At 60.4% G+C, this 25,521-nt stretch overlaps 2 protein-coding genes across 3 annotated transcripts; one reads left to right on the top strand and one right to left on the bottom strand.

Moving 5' to 3' along the window:
* The first annotated feature begins 138 nt into the window (after positions 1–138).
* On the top strand, positions 139–4,815 carry LOC122474617 (translation initiation factor IF-2-like). 2 transcript variants are annotated; one of them, XM_043565592.1, is made up of 3 exons: positions 139–285; positions 712–898; positions 4,591–4,815. In XM_043565592.1, the coding sequence occupies exons 1-3, from the start codon at positions 148–150 to the stop codon at positions 4,689–4,691; spliced, it is 426 nt and encodes a 141-aa protein (XP_043421527.1). In that variant the 5' UTR covers positions 139–147; the 3' UTR covers positions 4,692–4,815. The 2 variants fall into 2 exon arrangements, with proteins under 2 accessions (XP_043421527.1, XP_043421526.1); XM_043565591.1 differs by lacking the exon at positions 4,591–4,815 and adding an exon at positions 1,266–1,720 and having other exon boundaries at positions 712–961.
* A 1,326-nt stretch (positions 4,816–6,141) lies between these two features.
* On the bottom strand, positions 6,142–9,842 carry LOC122474451 (histo-blood group ABO system transferase-like). The gene is given in 4 exon segments (XM_043565322.1): positions 6,142–6,947; positions 9,202–9,299; positions 9,301–9,333; positions 9,822–9,842. Coding segments are annotated over 4 exon segments (840 nt in total). The 3' UTR covers positions 6,142–6,259.
* Between the last annotated feature and the right edge of the window lie 15,679 nt (positions 9,843–25,521).

Raw genomic sequence — 25,521 nt, 5'->3', positions numbered from 1 at the left:
GAAGCCGGGTAAGGGGACCCCAGGAAGTGACCTCACCTCTCTGGTCACAGACCCCAATAGAACTCGGAACCCGGGTCACCAGGCACCCACATTCTGAAAACAGCGCCCGACTGGGCTCATTCGTTGGGATACCTTCGCCTGACGAACATGTTCTCCTGTTGTGTGCCCGTGTCCCGCGGCTGCCGGCTCGGGGGATCCCATGGCCGCGACCCTTCGCGACCCTGGAGACAGTGGGTCAGGTCGTGCACAGGACGCCTCAGGTCTCTAGCTCGCAGGGACCCAAAGGTAACACAGGAGACCCAGAGACAGCCGGTCCAGCCTGACACCACTCTGATCTGACCTGTGCGGCCCACATCCCTCCCGTGTGTGTGTGTGTGTGTGTGTGTGTGTGTGTGTAAGGAGGGGTCGTGTGTGGAGGGCCCACCTGAGCAGGAGCAGGCTGATGAAGGGGTCAGATGCCTGGTGGGTGGGTCATGCTCACACCCCAGGTCAAGGCTGGCTAGGAGGGACAGGGTGTGCTGGGGTGGCCCTCTTGTCCCCAACGTTCATCCCGAGCCCTGTAGGTGGATGTCACTGTGTCACAGGCCCAGGGCTGTGCACACTCAGGTCTGTGTCCGATCTGAGAGCTGCAGGGGAGAGGGCGGAAGGACACTGAGGTGGCCGGGCGGGGCTGTGATGTCTCCGGCCCTCCGTGGGTCACTGTCTTCACAGAAATCAACCGATGAAATCGGGAAACGATTGGCGGAATCTGGATTCGCCCGCCCTACAGAGTTGTGTGTGTGCCCCGTCGCCCAGGAGGGCCACCCTGGACCCGTTGAGAGAGTGGCTGAACTGAGATTTTGGGAAGCAGAGCCTGGAGTTGGCCTGGGAAGGCCTCCTCCAGCGCCCCGGCCCCGCCGTAAGGTCTTCGTTCACCGATCCTGGGACCAGTACTTGGAGTCCCCGGAGTCAGAGCCCGAGGGTGAGAAGGCTGGGGGTGGGCGATGGGGGTGCACGGGGCCCGGGTGGTGCTGGGCCACCCTGGGAGGAGCCCCCGCGGGCTGGTGTGGGGCCAGTAGCGGACTGAGATCCCCGGGCTGCGGACTGCAGGGGGCAGAGGTCCTCGTGTGGGTTCCTGGTTGCAGCTTCTCGGGGAGGCTCCGGGGTGAGGTGTGTCTCTGCAAAGGCCCCTGGAGAGGCCGGCGCTGGGTGGGGTGGGGGACCTGCCCTCCTCTCACCCTGAGGCCTTGGAGCCGCTGCAACCATCACTCTGTTTTCTTCTCAAGAGTCCGGTGCAGGAGCAAAAGCCGGGTCGGCTCCAGAGCCCGGCCCAAAGGCATCAGGGGCCTCGGCGTATCTGCAGGCAGGCGAGGTATCTGGAGCGACTCCTGCAGGGGCCCGGGAGCCAGCAGGTGACCTGGGACCTGTGCGGGGACAGCGGGCACCTGAGCAGAGTCAGCTGGGTCCTGCTTCTGCTGGTTCCACTGTTCCCGCTTTTGCTCCCAACACTGCTCCTGCCATCGCCCTTCTCCCCGCCCCTGCCACTGCCCTTGATCCCACATGGATGTCGGCCAAAAATCAAGGGGTTGAAGACCTATACAGGGTGCTTTTTTTATCTTATTTCATTTTTTGTTTATTATATTTTATTTCAAATGCATTCTCCAATCCCTGATCCCGACCCCCCACCAAAATGTCTCTTCCTCATCTCCCTTATCCTTTTTCTCTTCTAGTTTTTAGCTGTTATGTTATTTGTTCATTAGTATAATATATATTAATCTTCAATAAAATGTTTTATTTATTTTACGTTGTGCAATTCCTGAGCACTGGGTACGCTCACAACGCTGTGAACCACGCCACAGAATTTTGCTGCAGAATATCTCGATCCCCAAGGGTCACCATGTACCCAGACCTCACTCCTCTTTCGTGCCCCCTCCAGCCCCTGGGAACCCCCAGACTGCTTTCCGTGTTCTGTTACCTAGTCTGGAGGTTTCCTTCAAGTGGAATCTTGTAAGAGATACCTTTGGTCCGCACCGACTTTTCAGATGGGACAGATTCATTTTTGTACTTTGTGGTCGTTTGAAATAGACTTTTTCTCGTTTGATATTGAAATCACAATGGATTAAGGATTAGGTGGGAATATGGAGGCCCCTTCGGTGACAATGGGCACAGACTCCTGGTGGAGACCCCTGTGCGTGCTGTGACACCACAGCCTGAAGCCAGACAGGACACGGCCAGTCCTCCCGTGGCCCAAACAGAAACCGGGAGATGCAGAAGGCTGGACGGTCACACCACAGAGGGGAGAGCATCCCTCACGACCCAGGGCCAGAACGGTTCACAGGCCTCTGGGCCAAATAATGCGCCAAAGCCAGTGCATTCCCCGGGATGGAGGCCAGACCTGTCCCAGTCCAAGGGGAGGCGACCCCCACGGGAGCAGGCGTCAGAGATGCGGGACGTCCCGGGGAGGGACTCGGGCAAGTGAAACCCGAGGGAGGCACCGGTGGTCACCTTCAGACGGTCAGGTTTCTGGTCTAGGGACCAGCAGCCCAGGTGACAACGTGAGGAAGCTGAAGCCCCAGCCGATCCCCAGCGAGAAGTCCTTGTCCTGCAGGGGACCGGCTGGCCCAGTACTGGGAGAGCCCAGAGCCCGGAGTCGGCCCTTCCCCAGCCCCATGTGGGGCCCCAGGCAGGTTGGTCAGCTCTGCTCCCCTGATTCAGTGGGTAGGGGCCTTCGGCAGGTGGTGGGATCCCCCAGGAGGAGGGACCCCGAGCCCCAGGACGCCAAGATGCACGCCTGCGGGTAGGACAATCCAAAGTCAAGGAGATGGGCTTCCTGACCCAGCTCGTCTTACTAGTGACTCAGGCTGTGCTATTAGCCCCGGTGTCCCCATCTGTGACATGGGGACGTAACGGGCCTTCAGATGGGTTGTCGCATTCCCTGAGACATGAGGTGGAATCGTGGCCTGGTGCCTGGAGGACATAAAGGGCCACCTGGAAGGCTGTCCCAGAGTCCCCCAGGGCACAGGATTCCGGAAGCCCCTCCTTGGCCCCTGCCTGCTGTTCCCCTTCTGGGAACACTCAGCGTTGTTTGCGGAGGAGGTGAAGATGATCCAGGAGGTCAGCAGGTCCTACGTGTAGGAAGGTCAGCGCTGGAGGGACAGAAGGACGTGTCCCGTGCCCCCTTCCAGGGCCCGAGCTGTGACGCCCTCTGACCTGACCTGGTGTGGACCCTGCTTCTGTGGTTTCACTCCCTCCCTACTTCCCTCCCTCCTTCCCTCCCTCCTTCCCTCCCTCCTTCCCTCCCTCCTTCCGTAATTCAGCCAGGGATCTCAGGTGCTTGCCGTGTGCCGACCGCCGTGACCTCATCGGTTTGCACGACCCAACGGGGTCCCCCACGTGGCATCTTCCTTGGCACGGTCTGAATGTTCCTGGCCGTGTTCCCTCTGGCGAGTCTGGGAGGGAGGCCTCTGCCCATGTTCCCGGCAAGGAAACACGAGTCCAGAAGGTCCAGACGACCTGCCCCAAGCGCCAGCGTGTGGAGCCTGGACAGAGGGTGGTCCCTGAGCAGAGGAGGACTTGGGCCCACGCAGCCCGGAGGAGGAAGGCGAGCACAGTGGCGGCCTGGAGCTCAGGGCTTCTGGGAGACGGTGTCCTAACCAGACTGGCTCTGTCCCCAGCACCATGGGGGTACCCGCGCTCCCTGGGGCACGTGGCCCTGGCTGGCAGGAGAGGAGGTGCCTCTGGGGCAGGACAGAGTGCTCAGGCAGAGCGGAGGGTCGCAAGTGCTCCCCAAGGGGCAGGTGGACTCGGGCACCCTGAGGTGGCATCACCGGGACAGCAGTGCCTGCGGCTGGGGTCCCCATACCTGTCCCCTCCTCGGGCCCAGCAGAGGCCCGTCTGCATGGCGTTGACCCTCAAACACAAAGTCTGGGCCAGGAACCACCCTCTTCAAGGCCTTGCCCCCATTCTCTCTGCCCACCTCAAGTTACAAAAATGGACAATAGTTCAGGTGGTGGTGGATGCCCAGAGATGTTTGTGTTTCTGACCCACGTTGTGACGTCGCTGTGTCCGGCCGGCCGTGGAGTCGCGGAGAAGCAGGTGGAACATCTGGCAGCCACCAGGACCCGGCCCTGCAGGGGCGGGGCTTGGCTCCAATGGAAGGTTGGCGACCCGCCCACCGTTCAGTTCTGCAGCCCCCGCTCCCCGAGCCTCATCTTTGCTGCTCCGTGAAGCTGCTACTGTTTGCTTTTCGGGGCTGTGACTTGTCTGAACCGCGTGAGGTCTGTTTCCTTTGTTGTGTGTGGCCCCTGGAGTCTCTGTGCGGCCAACTCAGGGGTCCCTCATTGGCCGGGCAGAGAGGTCGCCCGCGTCTCTAAGTTATAGAGAGGAGGTTCCCACAACCTTGCCCTCGGGTTCGAATAATGTTGGAGCGGCTCAGAGAACTCAGACAAGCCTGTCACCTCCTAGATCGCCCGTTTGTCACACAGGACAGCACTCGGGACCAGCCGGGCGGAAGGGATGGGGAGCACAGGGCAAGGTGCAGCGGAGGCTCGGAGCCCCCCTGCTCTCTGCCCATCATCTGTGCTTCCTGACCGATTGGGTCCTTCCTCCCAGCTCATCTCGTAACGCCAGCCAAAGACCCTGAGGGCAGCCAAACTAACCCTCAAGCAACAGGGACGGACGTCCCTGACGTCAGCAAGACCCCGCGGGATTGACCCCAAGACAGCGATCGACCCGACCTTCACTGTCCACCTCAAGCACCCATGACCATTGTCCTAGATTGTCCTCATGTAAAATCCTAGGAAACGAATAAAACTTCACAAGGGGGGGGGCACCTGTCATGATCTCGCAGCTTGTGAGTTCGAGCCCCGCATCAGGCTCTGTACTAACAGCTCTGAGCCTGGATCCTGCTTCCGATTCTGTGTCTCCCTCTCTCTGCCCCTCCCCTGCTCATACTCTGTCTCTCCTGTCTCAGAAATAAATAAACATTAAAAAATTAAAAAAAGAAAGAAAAAGAGAGAGAGAGAACCACCACCAGGACTGTCTGCAGCACCTTGAGATGTCAGCCCCCGTCTTCCCAGCGCCGGCCTCACCAAAATGGATCCTTTCTTGAGTCACCACCCTTTCCTGTGTCTCTCTGCCCTTGGCTTTTGTCAGCGGTGAGTGGCCGAACCTGGTCTGTTGGGACCCTCGAACCTAGTGCCCGTGCACAATCGGGCCCCCGTGACAGTAACCGAGCATGTCACACTCTCTGCTATCTCCACGTGTTCACCAGTCGGATGGGCGTTCGGGGAGGCTCATTACACGGGCACGATTGATTGGATCACTGGTCACTGGGGACTGAACGCCGTCTCCAGCCCCTCTCCCTCCCCAGAGGTGGGGGGAGGGGATGGAAATTTCCAGCCATCTAATCGCAGGGTTGGCTCCCCCAGCAGCCAGCCTCCCCCCTCAGGTAGAGTCCAAAAGCCACCCATGAACACAGCAAAAGGCAGTGTCACGGTTTTCATCACTCAGGAAATTGGAGAAATCTGTGCCACAAACAGGGGCGAAGACCAAATATATATTTACCGTGAAGCACAGTATCACGGTGCGTATTCAGTGGTGCACAACCGATGCCCAGATCTTTTGCATCTTGCAGAACCGGAACTCTATACCCGGTGGACAACAACTGCCGGTCTCCCTCTCCTGCCAGCTCCCCAAAACCACTCTGCTCCTTCTGCTTCTGTGAGGCCGACCACCCTACATGCCCCATCTCATAGAAGTGGAACCATGCAACGTTTGTGTTTTTGTGACTTGCTTAGTTCACTTCGCATCCTGTCCTCAAGGCAGGTTTCCGGGACAACCCTCAATTCCCGTCATCCGCCAGAAACATTTTAGTGGCAGTGACAGGGCAAGCGCGACACCCACAACACCGCAGTGACCGAGGGAGGCCAGGGGGTGGGGGGACTGTCCTGCCCCAGCGGGCGGCGGGCTGTGCCTCAGGCTGCCGGGAAGCCAGGCGCCAGCCAAGGGGGTCCTGATCCGGCCTCACCTTCACGTCCTGCCCGCGGCTGCAAGCGACATTTCAACTCTGACCAGGAACCCGAAGAGCAAGGGGTCTTGCTGGAGCTGCGCCCCCCGGCAGGCTCCCGGTCAGGCCTAACTGTGCCCGTGCCCGATGCGGGCGGCGCCGGGCCTCGGCGATGTCCCCCGACCGGACAGAGAAAGGGAGCGGCGACAGCCCATCCGCTCTGACGGCTGGGGTCAGGGTGGCACCCCTGACGGACACTAGGCCAGCCCGTCATCAGTCCCGGATGACCCGGTGACTCTTGGGCACGGTCACATACCTCAGCTTCTTCACGACGGCGGGCCAGCCCAGCAGTTGTTCGTCCCACAGGTACTCGGGGGACAGCACCTTGGTGGGCTTGTGGTCCAGCAGGTACCTGTTCAGGTGGCTCTCGTCGTGCCTCACGGCCTCGATGCCGTGGGCCCGGTCGACCACCGTGGCCTGGTGACAGGCCGACATGAGCCGCAGAACCTCGGCCACCGACCCCCTGAAAAAGTCTCCCACGTAGTAAAAGTTGCCCTCGTCCCTGGGGACGTGTGCCTGGGACTGTGGCCGGCGCTCGTAGGTGAAGGCCTCACGGGCCGCCCCGTAGAAGCCGGGGTGCAGGGTGCTGAAGAGCGGGGACAGGATCTCCACGCCCACGTGGTCGCGGAAACTCATGTCCACGTCCGCGCACACCAGATAGTCCACCTTGCGGAGGAAGCGCTGCCGGGAGAAGTTGCTGATCATCTCCATGCGGTGCATGGATACGTCCTGCCAGCGCGAGTAGTTCCGGACCTCCAGGACCACCACCTGCCTCCCTTCCCCGAGGGGCACACGGGGCACATCCCCCAGCCGGTCGGTGAACACGTAGTAGGTGACCCTGTGTCCCACCATGAAGTGCTTCTCCGCCGTCTTCAGGAACAGCTCCAGGAAGGCCACGTATCTGCAGGGACAGGGGACAGGGTGGGAGGAGGGTCGCTGCCAGAGGCTGGCGGCAGGAACCCAAAGCCTGGGCCGTGGACCTGTGTGCCTTATCAAGGAGGCAGACCCTGGGCTGCTTAAGGAACAGCCGCTGTCCTGGCCTGTCCTGGGCGAGTCTGCCCACGGCACCTCCCTAACCTCTGCCCCGGGAGACGGGAGACCATCAGCACCCCATCTTACAAAGGGGAGCGAGCCTGAGGCGGAGGAGGCTGGAAACCCGTGCAGCCTCGAGTCACCATGCTGGAGCCAGCAGCGCACCCCGGTGCCGAGCTCCCCTGGCAGACCCCCTTCACCCACAGGACCCGCCCCTGGCAAATGCCCTGCAGGTTCCCCCCTGCTGTGAGGGAGTCGACACCCTTCGGGCACAGCTCTGGTCAACGTGGCCTCACAGACTTCGCAGAACCTGCAGGGCCGGCCACCTGCCCCTCTTGGCTCAGTGGTCGGTCCCTGGCCCCCCAGGACTGTGTCTGCCCTGCAGAGCCCTCCCTTGAAGGCTACTGGGCCCTCAGTCAACGGCGGGTATTCCGAGGAGGGGTCACCCCCCCATCTGCCCCAGATCAGGACTCAGGCCCAGCATGTGGCCAGGGGAGGCGAAAGAGGGCCCCTGGAGGAAGAGGGGGCTTGCTCGGGCCCCAGCACTGAACCCGAGCGTGTAAGCTTCCGGGTCCAGGTCTGTATCTCCCCAACCCCAAGAGGTTGGAAGTCTTCTCCAACCGCCTCCCATGGCTGGTCCCTCTTCGAGGGGGCTCGCTGCTCCCCACCCTGCACACAGCAGCTCCCCCGTCATCGGGCAAGTGCGGTGAGCCCCTCGGTGACAGTTTTTTGAGCAGGCCCTAAGGCTACTTCCCGGTGCCTGGCCCAGAAACCCCTCCCACAGGGAAGGCGGGCACTCCATTTCAATAGACACACTCACACACACACACCCCTGCCCAGCCACCAGTCAGGTCACCAGGGGCAAGTCCAGACCCAGCCGATGTGATCGTGGGTTCACAGCTCGACTCGGGGAGTCTGGTTTCGTCTGAGGACATGCCCACCACCTGCCCACCCCCTGGGGACTGCACTCGGATCCCAGAGGGGACACACGCGGACAGCCAGCGCACGCGCAGCAGGCAGCTACTGGCACTGGCCGAGGAGCCTGGGCAGTGAAGCTTCTGGTTGGTGATTTCAGCCACTTGTGTCCAGGGACTGGAGTAGGATTCTGAGGCGACCCTGTACCCTTCTTACTCCCTGCACTTGGGGCCAAGACCTGGGAAAGGGGTTGCAAAGGCCTCAGGGCCATCCTCTGGGGTCTCGGGTGAGCTCTGTGGAGGGAGGAAGCCCCACCTGTCCACACGCAGGCCCAGCACCTACGAGCTTTCACTTCCCCCATGGCGATCCCGAGAGAGGATGCTGTCGTCAGCCCTACTTTCCAGAGGCTCAGAGAGACCACGCCACTTACCTGCGGCTGCCCAGCTCATCCTGCGGAAGTCACCTGTCCCTGGAGTCCCAGGGCCTCACTGCTCAGCTCCCTCACAGGAGCCTGGGGTCTGGCACCGAGTGCTGTGCCTGACCTGGCTGTCCCCCCTCCATGACCGTCACCCTATACGGGAGCACACAGGAGCCCAGCTCCACAGGCACTGGCTTCCTACCCGTCCAGGGAAGCACAGAGCCTCCTCCCTTCTGCTACTGTGGCCGGAGGAGGACTCCCCTGCCGCCTGGAGGTTGGGGTGCTCTGCTGCTTCCTTGACTCAGCAGAGGAGCAACCTGGGGTCATTGGTGGGTCTGGAGCTGCCTTCCTGGGTGACGTGCAGCCTTCGGAAAGGGAGCCAGGTGGTGTCCACTCACTGAGCCCGGGAAGACTGCTGAACATGTGGACTTTCACATTAACCCCTAGGAGGACAGGCTGGGTCCCCACCCACCGTGTGCTGAACACACAGCCAGACCTGATGTCCTCGGTCTCTCCTGCATCCTGGTCCCCACCCTCTGTCATCTCATCTACTTACTTATTTTTTTTAATGTTTATTTATTTTTGAGACACAGAGAGAGACAGAGCATGAGCAGAGGAGGGGCAGAGAGAGAGACGGAGACACCGAATCCCAAGCAGGCTCCAGGCTCTGAACTGTCGGCACAGAGCCCGATGTGGTCGGGCTCGAACTCGCGGACCGCGAGATTCTGACCTGAGCTGAAGTCGGACGCTGAACCGACTGGGCCGCCCAGGCGCCCCGTCACCTACTTACTTTTTGATCGCAAACACCGTTAGTCCGATGGTGGTGTTCCGGAGCCGGAACCGCTCATTCAGGATGTCAATGTTGAAGGTCCCTTCCCAGATGATGGGGGCCAGCCAAGGGGTGAGGACAAGGACATCTTTCCTACTGCGGCACAAGAGAGCCACCCGGTGTCAGTAGCATGACAGTGAACACACGGAGGGCCCTGGTGCATCACCACCCCCACCCGGGACCCCACCCCACCCACCCAGCCTCCACCCCATCAGGGACCCACAGGGCTGACCCTCCTTCCAGAAGGCCTTCACATGTGCAAGAAACAAATGACATGGAAATCAAAACTCAGACTCGTGCAAATCACTCGCAGCCCTTAGCGAACACTGGACCCTGCTGGACCTCAGCGTGGGAGCTGGGATTTGACGGTGAGGGGTGGGGGTCGTCCTCCGGGAAGGAGAAAGCGCCCCTTGGGCATTCTTTGGTGGAGAGAGAAAGGGCGGAGAATAATTGGTGGGCTCCAAATTCAGACTCAGAAGCTGCCGAAGCAAGTTCCCGCCGAGTTTTCAGTGAAACCGCCTTTTAATGTACATGGTGAGTTTGGGGGGTTTTCAGCAAGTTAGTGATGAGGGTGTTAGCACCTTGGGCTGGGGGTAAACCATCCTGAGATAAAACAACACGATGGGAGTGAGTCTGCAGGAAGATGGAGACCAGACACGTCCCAGTCCCAGAGAGGGCAGCCCCCATGGGACCAGGCATCAGAGATGCGGGGCGTCCCGGGGAAGGACTCGGACAAGTGAAACCCAAGGGAGGCAGCGGTGGTCACCTTCAGACGGGCAGGTTTCTGGTCTGGGGACCGGCAGCCCAGGTGACAACATGAGGAAGCGGAGGCCCCATCAGATCCCCAGCGAGAAGTGTGACCGGCACCCCTCTCTGAGACAACAGAGCGCAGCCCCCATCCATGGCCGCAGGCGCGGACCCTCCCCCAACAGGGCTCATACCAGGACCACGGAGAAACTCTGGTGCAGCGTGTGGGGTGAGGCGGGCGCGGGGTGTGTGCTCTTCCCGAACTAGCTTTCCCCGAATGGCTGGGTGCTGGCCACTCAAGTCTCTTCCTCTGCATCCTGTGTCCCCACATCAGAATTTCCAAAGCGCCCCGGCCCTGGAACATGGGCCGTTTCTGAGTTTTCACTCCCAGCTTCCTCAAGGGATCAACCGTGTCCATAAATCTGTCCTTTTTCAGGACACAAGCCATCAAGTGGAGTTTCTGGGTCAAATTTTATATCATTTGTCAGGTACAAGCCTCGGCTTTCAGCCTCCACGGTCTCCTGGTCCACTGAGAGCCTGGCTTGGGAAAACGGGGGTGCAGAGCCCCGGGACTATGATCTCCAGGAGGGATCGGGCAGGCGAGCTCTGAGTGGAGTGACCAGGGTACCTGGGGTGACCGGCCTAGCAGGGACCGTCCTGACCCTGGTCCCATACCGGCCTCCACGACGGTGGCGGTGACGAGGAAGGAGCGGACATTCGTATGGGTAGTTCCACAGCTGGTGCTGGAGCTGCTCTGGCTCGAACGGGGGCTCTAATCCCGGAACTGGCCCCAGGCTGAAGCTGGAGCTGGCCCCATGTCTGCAGCTGGGGCAAGAGGCGGTGCTGGACCTGGCTCCAGCTCTAGGGCAGGTGCTAGAGCGGCAGGCACCTCCAGAGAGGACCCAGACCTGCTTCTGCAGCCGGATATAGCTCTGGAGCTGAAGCTAGAGCTTCTGCTGTAGACTCTGGCTCTGGCTCTGGCTCCCGAGTGGGTGCTGAAGCGGCTTCAGCTTTGGCCCTGGAACTGCAGCTGGCCGTGCAGCCAGTGGGAGCTACACAGCTGGTGCCAGAGTCCCGGGGGATCCAATCCCAGAACCGCTGCGAGAGCTGTCCATGGTGCTGGAGCTGCTCTGGTTCGGAGCTGGCTCTCGTCGCGGCTGCTATGTTGGACCCGGTGCCGGGGGCCCTGCTTGCATTGCCGGTCCTGGATCTGGCCCTCCGGCCGGTGGGGAAACTGGTGGGGGAGCTGGTCGGAGCCCCGGCGTTGGCTCCACCTGCGGAACCGGTGTCCGGGTGGACGCCGACTCCAGACCCAGCGCTGGATCGGACACGGGCTCCGGACAGGAGGCGGTGATGGAGCCGGTGCCAGAGCAGGACGTGGCTGGGATGTCGGTGCCGGAGCTGGTTCTTTGTCCGGAGGTGGCATCGGCTCTGCGTCTACCACCGGTGCCCAAGGCAGCTTTCGCTCTGGAGCTGGTGCAGCAGCCGGCACTTGCGGGGGCTTCTGCTCCGGACCCGGTATGAGAACTGTTGCTGTCGCAGGCTCTGACCCTGAACTCGGTCCTGACTCTAGTTCTGGAGCCGATGCTGGAGCCGATGCTGGAGCCGATGCTGGAGCTGGCTCTTCCTTGCAACCTGGCGACGATGCTACATGGGGCTCGAGCAGCTTCTCTCTCTAACGTGGGCACTGGAGCGACCACCGGGGCTGACACAGGAGTTGGCGAGAGAGCGGCCGCCGTCTCTGGAGGCAGCACTACAGCCGGCATCGAGCCAGGGCTGGCTGGTGGGAGAGCACCGACCCTGACCTTGAACCTGGCACCGGAGCTAAAGCTGGAGCGGCCTCGATCTCGGCAGTTGAATCAGTGCCGGACCTGGAGTTGACTCGAGCTGGGAAGGGGCTTGACCTAGGGCTCTGGAGCCGGTTCTGGCTGTGGTTCTGAGCTGGTGACAGAACCGGCTGTGCCAGTGGCTCAGACGCAGAGGCCGGGGCTCAGACTGACTCTGGGTCTGGAGCTTCGGCGGGCGTTGGCTGGCTCTGCAGGTCTCTCAAGCTCTTGAGCCGGTGCCGGAGCTGACTCTAGGGCGGGGTCTGGCGCTGAGGCCACTTCCGGTGCTGACGCTGGCTCTGGAGACGGTTCCAGCCCTAGAGATGCCTGTAGCTCTAGTCGTGTTGCCGGAAGTGGTGAGGACCAGGTCTAGTTCACTCCTGCCTTGTCCGTTGCTCTGGAATGTACGTCGGTCCGACCCAGACTCCAGAGCTGGCTGGTGCCGGACCTGGCAAGTCGGTTGACGACAGAGCTGCCTCTGTCTCTGCAGCCGGTGATACCGCGGGTGCCTGTGCTGGTTCCAGCCCTTCTGCTGGTCCTGGAGCCGGTGCTGGAGCTGGCTGTGGTTCCGGGGCTCTCACGTGAGCTGATGTTAGAACAACGGCTCTGGACTTGACACTGGATCAGGTGAGAGAGCTGGCCCGCACTCCGTACCTGCCGCTCTATCTGCTGCTGGGCTTGTGCCGGAGAGGGCTCTAACTCCGGATTTGGTACCAGAGCTGGGGCAAGAGCTGGCCGTGAAGGCTTTGGAGCCGGGGGTCGAGCCGGCACCGTGGTCGGCACTGGTGCCACAAGAGGACGAAAATTGGCCACACGAGCGCCTTCCCATGTGCCTTTGCAAAACCAGAAAACGTTCCAGCGCGCGTAGAAGCCCCAGCCCGAGGACCCACCCCAGGGCGTCTTCCTCACCTGTAGACCGTACGCTTGAGTATCAAATACCTCTCTTTTCTTCCCTTCCTTGTCTTCTTATAGTGTAACATCATATAAGATGCATTAATAACGGCTCACTTCACATCATAGGACGTAAGTCACAGGATATCAAAGACAAGCGTGGACGTCCCCTGAGAGCTCAGCATCCTCCTCGGGGAGAGGATTCGTATGGTTTGAACTGTACGTGGGACAGCTGTGCTACGTTAGGAGGGAGGATGACTCTCTCACTCTCTTTATTTGGAGCTTAACCTGGAGAACCTCAACTACCACAGCACTAAACTGCCTTCCCGTTCCCACTTTAAGAGTCTCTGTCACTTGCGGGCCTTAGAGACCGAGCGCCACGTAGCGTGCAAAGTGCCTCCCGGTCCAGGCCTCGCGCTGTGTACTGGGCTCTGTGGGCACCTCCTGGGAATGCCGAGAAGTGCGTGGCTGATGCTTTCCTGGCTGAGGACACAGGTGACCCCCCAAGCCCTCTTACCTGGAAGAGGCCAAGTTGTGGGCTCAGAACTGCCGCTCTTGAGACCGGCCAGAAACACAGTCAGCACCCAGACTCCCGGAAGAGAAAAGCGGGCCTCCCGACGCGAGGCCTCAGAAAACAAGCCAGAAACGGTCTTTTTGGAACGTGGACTTCCACAAAGGCAGTCAGTACAGAAGATGCTGTATTCCCTCTGACATGCGTCTCGGGTGAGCAGGGGATTTTGCCTCCTGGTCATTACCCGTTAAGGACACATGCTTGATATGCTCTGTTTCCCGTACAGTTGTCTCCTTTAATGCTAAAAGTTCTCACTCTACAGTCAGGACAGAGAAGAGGAAATCATGGCATATGCATGCCAGAGGCAGCCACCACCTGGAAGATTATCATTACTATTTTGATTTCTAGTTGTCCCTTGTGGGGCGTGTCCTCTGAACGGGCCCACCCCCAGGCACACAGCGGCCCGAACGAGGCTAACCAGGACCCAAGAGCTCCCATCCAGTTCTGATGAGCTTCCAGAGAAGTTCTGTGTGTTTGTGTGAGGGAGAAAGACAGAAGAAGAGGGAAAGCGACACAACTTTGTGGCTTTCAATCTGCTGTATAATCCGATCGGCAGTTAGTACAGAAAACCCTTGACAGAATCCAAGACCATTTCGTGATACGAACGCTCAAAGCAGAAACAGAAGGGAACTTCCTGAGCCCTCCTACAGGCCACCTGCGAACAAGCCACAGCTCCTGTCACCCAGAAAGGAGGAAAGACTGGAAGCCTTGGCCCTGAGGTCAGGAGCAAGACGGACGAGGCCCAAGCCCCGGCTGCAGCCCACCCTGTCCTGGAGGTCTCAGCCGTGTCGACGAGGCAAGAAAGGGGGATAACAGACATCTAGGTCGGAGGGAATGAAGGAAAGCCGTCTCTACTTGCAAACAGCATGACTGGGTATACAGGAAATCGTACAGAATACACAGAAAATCTTCCAAAGTAATAAAATAGTTCAGCAAGGCTGCAGGATACAAGCACAGTACCAAGAAAGAAATTGTACGAGACAGTAAACTGGTGCAGCCAATGCGGAGAGCAGCATGGAAGCTCCTCAAGACATCGAAAATAGAAACACCATGTAACCCGGCAATTCCACTTTCGAGTATTTATAGGAAGAAAATGAAACACTCACGCCAAAAGATATCTTACCCCCGCCCCCCAGCATTACTTACAGAGTCAAGACGTGGAAGGCACCCAAGCGTCCACGATGGATGGACGGATAAAGAGGATGTGGGAGTGTGTGCACACAGAAACGTACATATCATAGAATACTAGTCAGTCATAAACAAGGAGGAAACCCATTTGTGACAACACAGACGAGGATATTATGCTAAGTGAAATAAGTCCGACAGAGAAAAACAAATATCATATCTCCTTTATAAGTGGGATCTTAAAAACAGAGCTCAAAGAACTCACAGATGGAGCAATCACACCGCTGGTTGCCAGAGGCAGGGGCTGAGGGATGAGCGAACCGGGGAAGGTGGTCGAAAGGTACAATCTGCCGGTGATAAAAGAAATAAGTCTAGGGACGTGATGTGCAGTGTGGTCACTATAGTTAATACTGCATTGCACATGTGGAAACTGCCAAGGGGTAAATCTGAAAAGTCTCTGTAACAAGAAAACATGTGCAACTACGTGTGCAGATGGATGTTAATAGGGCCAGCTGTGTGATCACTCGGCCATACACACAGCTACCCAATCATCGAGGTATATACGGAACTGACTGAATGCCACGCGTCAGTGAAACAAAATCAGGGGCGCCCGGGGGGCCCAGTCGGTTAAGCGGCCGACTTGAGCTCAGCTCATGATCTCACAGTTCGTGGGTTCAAGCCCCGCATCGGGCTCTGTGCTGATGGCTCAGAGCTGGAGCTGCTTCGGATTCCGTGTCTCCCTCTCTCTCTGCCCCTCCCCCACTTGCACTCTGTCTTTCTCTCTCTCTCTCAAAAAGAAACACTACAAGTAGGTGAACTGAAAGACATCACGAAGGCTAGAAGGCACCCTACTGAATGGGACAATGAATCGGCTAAGGACATATATCCTAAGAGACTTGCATGTGGAATGCATATTAAATCTTACAACTCAGTAGGAAGAAACTGCGCATCCAATTTAAAAATGGGAAATGCAGGGGCGCCTGGGTGGCTCAGTTGGTTGAGCGGCCGACTTCGGCCCAGGTCATGATCTCACAGCTCGTGAGTTCGAGCCCCGCGTCGGGCTCTGTGCTGACCGCTCAGAGCCTGGAGCCTGCTTCTGCTTCTGTGTCTCCCTCTCTCTCTGCCCCTAACCCACTCACATTCTGTCTCTGTCTCTCTCAATAATAAATAAACATTAAAAAAATTTTTTAAAAAATGGGAAATGCAGCTGAGGAGACATTTCTCAACAAACGATAAACAAGTGACCTACAATGTTCCACATCGTTCTTTAGGATGGAAATCCAATCAAGGCCACAATGAGATACAAGTTCACATCCACCAGGACGGCTGTCATTAAAAAGATAGATATGAAGAAGTGTTGGCAAGGATGCGTAGACGTTGGGGTCCTCCTCCTTTGCTGGCAGAAATATAAAGTGATGTAGCCCTTTGGGAGACCGTCTGGCCATTTTTCAAAACGTAAACACGGAGTATCCGTATGATCCAGGGATGAAAACCTGTGAAAAGCCTGACCGTGAACATTCACAGCATTGCCACTCACAGTTGCCCAAAGGTAGAAACACCCCCAATGTCCATCGACTGCTGAGTGGATACAGAACACGGCCTATCTACACAATAACAATGATTTGAAGAACATTATGAGGCTTGAGACCGACTGAACTCCCGGTCCATGCCGCACTCATGGTGAACCTTGACAACATCAGCTGCATTAAAGGAGCCTCCGGAAACCAGCACATGTGCATTATTCTGTGTACAGAAAAGGCCCAACACAGCCTCCCTAGCTACAGCTGGGCACCTGCTACCAGGTCATTACAGGAAAAATGACCTCAGGTGTGCCCCTGCCGCCAGGCGCTCCGAGGGGGTCGAGGGCAGTGGTGGTGGACGGTGCTCCCCTTGGTGCCGAGGATCCGCCCTCTCACCTGCTGGATGACGGGGGTCCCCGATCCTCCATGGAGGGACGGAGGTCTCCAGCCGGTCCCTTCATACACAAACAAGGACAGTGCAAGACAAAGGCCCGGGGACAGACAAAGGATCCCCGGGCCCCCGGGGCGGCTGGGCAGTCGAAGGGCACCCAGACCTGCCCCGGCACCGGAAAGTCCTAAGTGGACTCTGGGCACCGGCTGAGCCCCGTGCAAGGTCTGCAAACTGTGGGCGGGCACGGGTCGCCCTGCAACAGGTTGCGCACACCCAGTGCCCACGACGAGGCCCCACAGCGGCTGGAGGAACCCTTCCAACACCCCCATGGACGTGCGCCACACGGGACCAGGAGGGGCGGAGTCTCCGGGGCGGGGTGCGCCCTCCCAACCGGGTCCAGGGACGCGGCTAGGTCTCCGGACTCGGCTAAGTGAGGACAGAGGCCCGCGACCTGAGCCCCAGCCTCCCTTCCCCTGCCCCAGGTGTGCGTCTCCTCCCCTGCCCTGGCTGGAGGGCCCCAGTCCTGCCCCAGTGTCCCCACCCCTGCCTCCAGCGTCCCCACCCCCTGCCTCCTGCTACCCTCCAGCCCTGCTGAGAGCCCACACTGCCCCCAGGCTGGGTGAGCGATGTGGTTCCACCTCAGGCCCTCAGGGACAGTTGGGAAACAAGCCAGGAAAGGCGGGCACTGGCCCAGGGCAGCTGTAGGAAACACCTGTGCGCTCACTCCTCTGTCCCGGCTGTTACTGGACGTGTGAAATTCTGGAACGAAAGGCTGGGCCAGTTTCAGGTGGAATACAAAATGAAGACACTGCGGGGAGGGCTGAGACCCTAGTAACACAGCAGGTTTCCGGGGGAGATGTGCGTCCCCCAACATCCCCGCCCCTTCCAGGCGGCCCTGCCGCCCCAGACCCTGCACGCCAGCCACGGTGTCTCCCGCCGGGGTGCTGGCCGCGGTCCAGCGTCTGCCATGACCCTAATTGTAGAGGACCTTGTTTCAGAAAATCTAGAACAGGGTGTTATGCAGACATCGTGTGTGATACCTTGTTCCAGTTACTGGCATATTTCCTACAGGATGTTAGAAATGAGAAAAAGAACAGTGATGGGCCCGGAGACACCCCATAATCCCACCGCTGACCTCCACCTCCCCTGGCTCCCAGGTGGGTCCTGGGCGTTTGAGTCGGCATCAAACTGGGAAAAGGGTGCTTGGCTTTCCGCGGCATCGCCCTCGGACACCCCAGTGTCGTGGCTCCAGGGACTGACCGGCTAGAAGTCACCTGCTTAGCCCACACGCGTGTCCAGACGGGCAGGCTGCAGGCCCCGGGCGCTTCTCCCTGCCCCTCCGCGTCAGCTCTGTGCTGCCCCTGCCCCTCGCCTGGGGGCCGTGTGGACTCCGCTCCCTCCCGTTACTCCCTCTGCCGCAGGCCGGCGGCCACCACGTCCCCAGCCGGAGAGGGAGGGCCGACGAGAACACCTGCAAGCCACGTATTTCTGGTGTCTGTGCCCGGCTCGAGCGGCACCCACTCCGGTCAGCTCCATGCGCACACACCCCGTCCCGTCCCCAGCTGGATTCTCAGCCCTCAAACTGTGCCGGGTGAGGAATAACACTTCACATCTCGCTGACTCACTGGGACCGTCCCAGAGCCGCATGACGCGGGCCCCGCTGTTTACAGCGACAGATGGGAGCCGCAGCCCGGTGTCCATTCACTCATCCCCGCACGCGTCAGCACCCGTGTCTGTCTGCTGCTGTGTGCAGGCACCCGCACACGATGGTGAAGCCCAGACACCACCCCGCCCTCGAGCTCACAGCCTAAGCGGTGGGACGGCGTCTCCCCCACGGTCAGCAGCTGGGGGCCACAGAGGCAGAGCATCCCCACCCTCCCCAACCTGCAGTGACCCCCGACTCCTGGCCCGACATCCGGCGCCCTGCGTGAGCTGGTCCAGACGCCCTCCCCCGTAGGCACCCCTCACCCCACCCCGGCCTCCCTAGGGCCTTCCCCCCAAGGGAGCCCACGGAGCCCCGGCCCCACAGAGGTCCCTGCCATCACCGCCCCTCCCATGGCCCCCACCCAGGACGTCCTCATCTCCAAGGCTGGAGCCTCCCCAGACTCCCGTGCGAGCTCAGGCTTTGGGTCGGATTCTCGGGGGACATACACACAATAGGGCCATGTCCCAGCCCTGTGACCCACAAGCTCACGTGGTGGGTGTCAGAGCCTCATTTTCTTCATTGAAAATGGGGTCTGTGACTCCCATCTCAGGAAGGTGAGCAGGAGGCACGGGGATCACCTGGCTGGGGGAACCCCAACCCAGGACAAGACCTGTGATGGTCAGGGCAGGGCTCCATGAGGGTGAAGACTGAGTCCCTCGTTCCCGTTCACGGCTGGACTTGGTCACTCAGAGCTGAGTGCCCTTGATCCCGGGGCCGCAGTTCATGTATAAGAAGGGGTGAAGTCAGTGAGCACCCCGGGGGGTCCCTAGCAACTCTAACCACCCCCAACACTCAGACATCCCCACGATGTGCCCCCTCCTTCCTGGGCTCCCTCCCACCCCTCTGACCCGGCCAGGGCTGCAGCCAGGGACAGGCTGCCCCTTGTGTCCCGGGTCCTGGCAGGAAGACCGTGGGAGGAGGTGGAGAGAAGGAGGGAGGGGGGAGGGGACAGGCCGATCCTCTCCTTGCCCGTACTTGGTGTCCACCGTCTCCTCCAGGCCCCCTGCCCCGGCCGTGCACCCAGCTGGACCCTGGGGGGGAGCGTGGGGTCTGTGACAGCTGGGACGGTATAGGTACATTCGGCGACCCTCGTGTACCCGCGTGTCCAACCCACCCGGCCCTCAAGTCTGCAGCCCACTGGCTGGGGTGAGGCTGATCCGAGGGCTCACAGGATTTGGGGTTACAGGGCAGTGGTCTGGAGGCAGGGCGCACACGGGATCAGCGGCACGGAGCCCCCCGGGGAGGGCACACAGCCGTGCCAGGCTGAGGACACGAGACCCAGCTGCCCTTTGCTAGGGAGGCCTGTGTGCCTGGCACATCTCCTCTTCCTCCACCCAGGAGGAGAGCCTGGGCCCTGTCCACGCTGACGTCACTGCACGCCCAACCTCAGGGCCAGGTGGGAGACTGAGGCCAGGGACCGGCCCAGGTTACGTGAGGTGGGCAAAGTCCAAGCAGTGGGGGTCTCCGTCCTAGGCCAAACTCAGTCCTCCCCTGGGGTTCGCCCTGGGAATGAGACCCCTGAGATCCCGTCGGATCTGTATCAACGCCATACGAGGTGGGGCTGTTATATCTGGATGTCCCCAGACCTTACAGGCAAGCACACGCACACACACACACACACACACACACACAGACACACACACACACAAAAACACACAACACAGACACACACACACACACTGACCACCCGGCAGCGGCTCAAGGGGAGTACACCCTGGAGGGGGGAGGTGACACCGGGGCAAGGAGAAGGGGACTGGAGGCAGCTCTGCCACGGGGCAGGGGTCCCCAGTGGGCTGGCAGCACGACCAGGGCTCATACATGGGGTGGGAGGACGTGCCAGCCTGATGACCAGGGTATCTCCAGGGTACCCAGGGGGCTGCCTAGGCTGGCTCTTGCCCGGGGCACCCGGAGAAGACGGGGTCTGGGGTCCTGTGTCCACCACCAGCCTGGAGCTAGAAGGAGACACCCCCCTACTGGGAGGGGGCTACGGGACAGGCCTCAGCTTACTCCTGTGTAAATTGGGCTGCATAGACGTGGTGTCCCAAGGGTCCCACAGGCTTGTCTGCTGGCCCTGGACCTCCACCCCTGCCCCAAGATGCTCCTGGTCCTGGGAAAATGCTTTCTCCTCCCTCAAGGTCCTTCTGAGCGGAGAGCAGCCTGAGGGCTTGGAGGACCGAGGACCTGGGTGGACAGCACGTGGCCGAGCTGCGGACACTGGTGTGGGGACCGAGGTCAAGACCCTCCTTGTCGGAGCCCCGGGGCCTCATTAGGAAGGGCTTCCAGAGGTAGTGCCCTGACTGGGGTGAGGAAGCCTTAGGAATGAACGGGGCACCGGGACGGGAGAGGTGGAACGGGGGACAAGGGAGGCTTCTGAAGTCCTCACATCGCCCCTGGAGCCCGCAGGTCCTGCCCCTGTGCCCCCCTAGGGCCAGGGAGGGCTGCTGCCTTGACTACACCCAAACAAAGGTGTGTGTTTTGTTTTCTGGTTTCCAAGCCTGGGACTGTCATGCTGGTGCTGACCACCAGGGGGCAGGCTGTGTCCACTGTGCTCAGTGAAGCCTCAGAGCGGGAAGGGACGCTCAGGGGTCAAGCTGGGCGTCCCCTGCCCCCAACCCAACATGTACCTCTTACTATTAGTCTGCATGTCCACAGCATGATCTGCTCAGAGGCAGGTAGGGACTCTGAGATCCTCTCTGGACGCATTCAGCTCCTGCGCCTCTCACCCTGAGCAGGGGCTGTGTTGGGCCCAGGGGCCGGAGTCAAAGGTCCCGTGAGGTCCCAGCCCTCCAGGAGCTCACAGCCCAGAGGGGTAGGTGCATCAATGCACAAGAGTGAATCCGTGTGAAAGGAAAGACCAACACTGTCGGGAAATGAAGCAGGGTGAAGGAGGGCGGCCAGGGGCCCCTGGGTGGGGTCTCACAGGCCTCCAGGGTGGCCCTGATGCTGGGACCCAGAAGGACAAGAGGAGCCAGTCCCTCACATGTCTGCAAGCAGTGTGCTGCGGGGACGAGCAAAGCTGCAGAGACTCGGAGGCACAGAGGGTTTGTCCAGAGTGGAGCTGAGGAGGAGCCAGTGTGGCCAGAGAGAGCCTGGGAGGGAGGAGGGCGGGCCCAGCCCCCAGCCTGGAGGATGGGCTGTTGTCTGTGCTGGGGGACACATTCACCTTACTTGGACCACCTCACACTTTCTGTGCCAGTCTCCCAGCTTGGCTCGGCTGGGAGCCTCAGCCCCACGGTCACCCAGGAGGACAGGGCTGCAGGCTCAGCTGAGGCTCGAGTGGGGCAGGGTCCGCCTCCAAGACCGCGACCGGGCACGTGCTCTTGGCAGGATTCGGCTGGGCCTGGGGGGTCTCAGGACTTCTGTGTCTCAGCCCGGACTCTCTGCAGGTTCTTACACTGGGCGTCCTGGGGCAGCTCACATTATCTGCTCTTGCTTCGTCAGAGAGAGATACACACACAGACACACACACTGACACAGACACAGAGAATGGACCCGGGAGAAAAGGAACCCGGAGACACCACAGGCTTTCATGAACCACCTTGGACGCGACACCCATCGTTATATTCTCTCCCTCAGAACCGGTCACACGGGCCTTCCACCGGGGTGGGGAGGGGATGTCACGAGGATACAACAGTCTGTGTCAGTGAAAAAGGGCACGTGTCAGAGATAGAGACCCCTGTGCATGCTGTGACACCACAGTCTGACGCCAGCCACGACAGGGCTGGTCCTCCCGTGGCCCAATCACAAACTGGGAGATGCAGAAGGCTGGACGGTCACACCACAGAGGGGAGAGCATCCCTCACGACCCAGGGCCAGAAAGGTTCACAGGCCTCTGGGCCAAATAATGCACCAAAGCCAGTGCATTCCCTGGGATGGAGGCCAGACCCGTCGCAGTCCAAGGGAGGCGGCCCCCACGGGAGCAGGCGTCAGAGATACGGGGCGTCCCGGGGAGGGACTCGGGCAAGTGAGAGCCAAGGGACGCGCCGCTGGTCACCTTCAGACGGGCAGGTTTCTGGTCTGGGGACCGGCAGCCCAGGTGACAAGGTAAGGAAGCAGAGGTCCCCAGAGACAGCTGTGACGGGCTCCCGTCTCTGGGAGAGAGTCCTCAGGCAGAGAGGAGGGACCGGGGGCTCCAGAGGGATGGGGCCAGCCTGCCGGGAACCAGCCCATCCGGCTGCAGGTGCACCCAGGTGCCAGAGGGGACCTGAACAGGACAGCGGTACGTGGCCGGCCTCGCTTTCCCCATCCAAGGCCAACGTCCTCTGCAGCCCTTGCCACTCCGCCCCTCGTCTCAAAGCAAAGTGGTCTCTTCACTGAGGTTCCCTGGTGCCCGTTCAGGACAAGGATGCCTCCCGGGAAGAAAGAGGAGAGCCGGCGGGGATCACCCACCCCGGGGGCCCTGGCAGAGAAGCCGGCACTCGGCCTGTGGGCCACGGCCCTCTCCTGCCCCCACCGGCACCGTCTGCCCTCTGTCCCCTGACCCCCACCTCCCAGGAGACGAATCCAGCCCGAGGACCGCCTCGGGGCCGGCCTGGGAAGAGCTGGGTGGAAGGACAGGTGAAGGAAGACACAAGGGGTGTTCTCGACTCCCAAATCTGACGACCGAAGTCTGGGAGGAGAGAGGAAGATGGGAGGAAATGCAGGGTGTGCATTTGCACATCTTCCTAAGAGGAGAGGTGGGTGGGTGACCCAGGGACTAGGGCAGAGACCTGACGCCTTCAAGGGAGCCGGGAGAAGTTTCCGAGAGAACCAGAGCAAACCCACAAAAGCACAGGGGCGGTGGGAGGTGCAGGAGACATACGTCTGCGGGTCCTCCAGGGCCCCCACCTGTCTCTCTATGTGTGTGTGTGTGTGTGTGTGTGTGTGTACCGTGGTTAAAAACCTTGGTGAATATGGCTTACGTGTCTTCTTAGGGTGAGGAGGGCCATGGGGACGGCGCTCCCCCTTGCTGGCTGTGGCCAAGAGCCCCTGGGTGGGGTCCGGGGCTCGCTTTTGGAATCCAGGTGCGTGCACACAGCGGGGAGCAGACAGGGTGCTGAGGGCAGGCATGGACCCATCCACAAAGGAACAAGAACAGAAGCGGTTTCTGTCAATGAAGCACCTGACGCATATCAATTCACCTGGTTATTCGAGAGAAGGTAAACGTCCACTACATTGCGGGAAGGTTCTGGGGACTTGGACTTAGAGCAATGAGCCAACCTAGTTCCTGCTCGCCTGGAGCTGACTGGAGCAGGGAGGGGTTCACTGAGGACTTCTGGTGACAGCCGTGTGGTCTCGCTGGGATCAGCGGGCTCGACCAGCAGCTTAGGACCAAGCCAAGTGAGGCCCGCGGTGGAGGGGCTATGCCCCAGCTACCCCGGAGAAGCAAGCCTCCGTTCCCTTGGCCTGTCCTTAGATTTCCCATCTGTCAAATGGGTGTGTAGGGAAACAGGCCCCTTGATTTGTCCGTGAACGTGGTCTCGACTCTTCCGGGCAGATGAGGAAGAACTTCCTGGTGGTCGGTCTCCCCACTGGTAACTCCAGGAGAGGGGTTGACGTCACCAAGGGGATGGGGCGGCACCCCCGGGGAATGGCTAGGGATCCTTTTCTGGTTAGCGGCCAAGCTGGACCGGGAGCCCTGGCCTCCAAACTCCGTCCTCAACCTCCCTACCACCCACATCCTCCCGCTCGATCCCTTGCTGTGACCTCCGCCTGTGATCCCGGAGGAGGCCCGGGAATGTCTCCCAGGAAGGAGGGGCTACGTGGTCGAGCATGTCTTAGAACCCTGGAAGGAGCAGGAAGACAGGGCTCCCCAGACCTTAATCTCCAAGGGCAGGTGGGGGCAGGGCCTCTAGCCCAGTGAGTGCACGCACCTCCCTTTTCTTACCGGAGGGCAGAACCTTCTGTCTGGAGGAAGGGCCAGCGTTTTCCCGGGAGCCCAGCAGACGGCTCTGGAAAGCTCAGGGTAGACCCAGACATCCATGTCAGCCCCCGCGGGGCCTCGGTACCGGGACCGGGCGACAACAGGAGACGTGTCTCTGTGGACAGATGCCAGGTCTCAGGCCACCTGCCATGGGCTCTGCCCTAGACGTTCTGGGTGACCTTGGACAAAACCTCAGTGTTGCCTGCTATAAAAAGAAGCGATGGGTTCCTCATGGGCTCGTCAAGCTGTGCTTCTGGGATTGGGGGTCGGGCCTCTAGGGGGCCGTGGACGTTCGGGGAGTCCACGCCTCATCCCGGTGTCACCCTGAGCAGCTCTGTCCTGTGTTTGCCACACAGGGCTTCTGCCTTAGGTACCGTCGGGACAGCATACGCCCGCCCCCATATAGGTGAGGTTTGAAACCGTAAGGGCAGGTGAGCGCTGGGCCAAGCCTGTCCCTCCGGGTGTCTGCTCCTCTGTTCCGTGTTGTCCTGTGCGCTCAGGGGGGACCAGTGGGTATGCAGTCTGGTTGCTCCGTCTACGGGAGTCCAGCTGAACCTGCGGGTCATTCTTTTACCAAATCCCATCGTCCCGCACTCGCTAAGGCCTGGCCTCGACCCACAGCCCCCATCCTGTCCCTGACCCCACTCTGGTCATGGGGAGCAAATCTGCAAGCTCTTCTGAGACCAGCAGGCCGGGACCCCAGGAGCAGACCCAGGGAGAGGAGAGGGCTCCCCCTGCATCCGGCAGAGGAGCTGAGGGTGGGGCAAGGGGCCCAGACCCACATGTGAACGAGGGCATGTTCGGAGGGGCCTGTGTGCCCAGCAGGCTCACCCTGGGCTGGAGAGAAGGCCTTGCACTTTGGAGAGGGCTGGGAGGGACGAAGGTCCAGCCTCCCTCATCCGCTGTGGGGGTTGGGGCCGCCTTGCCGTTCAGGCTCCACAGGCTGGGACCTGGGGCAGGTGGTCTGGACCTTCTGGACTCGTGCTTCCTTGCAGGGACATGTGCAGAGGCCTCCCTTCCAGACTCGCCAGAGGGGACACAGCGCAGGAAGATTCAGACCCTGCAAAGGAAGATGCCACCCGGGGGACCCCGGAGGGTCGTGCTCACTGAAGAGGTCATGGTGCTCAGCACACAGCAGGGACCTGAGTTCCCCAGCTGAATTAGGGAAGGAGGAAGGGAAGGAGGGAGGGAGGGGAACCATAGAAGCGGGGTCCACACCAGGTCAGGTCAGAGGTCCTGTCAGAGGGCGTCACAGCTCGGGCCCTGGAAGGGGGCACGGGACACGTCCTTCTGTCCCTCCAGCGCTGACCTTCCTCCACGTGGGACCTGTTGACCTCCTGGATCGTCTCCACCTCCTCCGCAAGCAACGCTGAGTGTTCCCAGAAGGGGGACAGCGAGCAGGGGCCAAAGAGGGGCTACCGGAATCCTGTGCCCTGGGGGACTCTGGGACAGCCTTCCAGGTGGCCCTTTTATGTCCTCCAGGCACCAGGCCACGATTCCACCTCATCTCTCAGGGACTGCGACAACCCATCTACAAGGCCCGTTACATCCCCATGTCACAGATGGGGACACCGAGGCTAATAGCACAGCCTGGGTCACTAGT

This window comes from Prionailurus bengalensis, chromosome D4 (assembly GCF_016509475.1).
Source record: "Prionailurus bengalensis isolate Pbe53 chromosome D4, Fcat_Pben_1.1_paternal_pri, whole genome shotgun sequence".
In the NCBI taxonomy this organism is placed as follows: domain Eukaryota; kingdom Metazoa; phylum Chordata; class Mammalia; order Carnivora; family Felidae; genus Prionailurus; species Prionailurus bengalensis.
This window is presented reverse-complemented; position numbering and strand designations above follow the sequence as displayed.

Bases quoted from the DNA above. Each gene is read 5' to 3' on its own strand.
- LOC122474617 (XM_043565591.1), top strand. From the start codon at position 148: ATGTTCTCCTGTTGTGTGCCCGTGTCCCGCGGCTGCCGGCTCGGGGGA. The intron at 286-711 runs GTAACACAGGAG...CTGTCTTCACAG, and splicing joins TAGCTCGCAGGGACCCAAAG to AAATCAACCGATGAAATCGG. The intron at 962-1,265 runs GTGAGAAGGCTG...TTTCTTCTCAAG, and splicing joins CCCGGAGTCAGAGCCCGAGG to AGTCCGGTGCAGGAGCAAAA.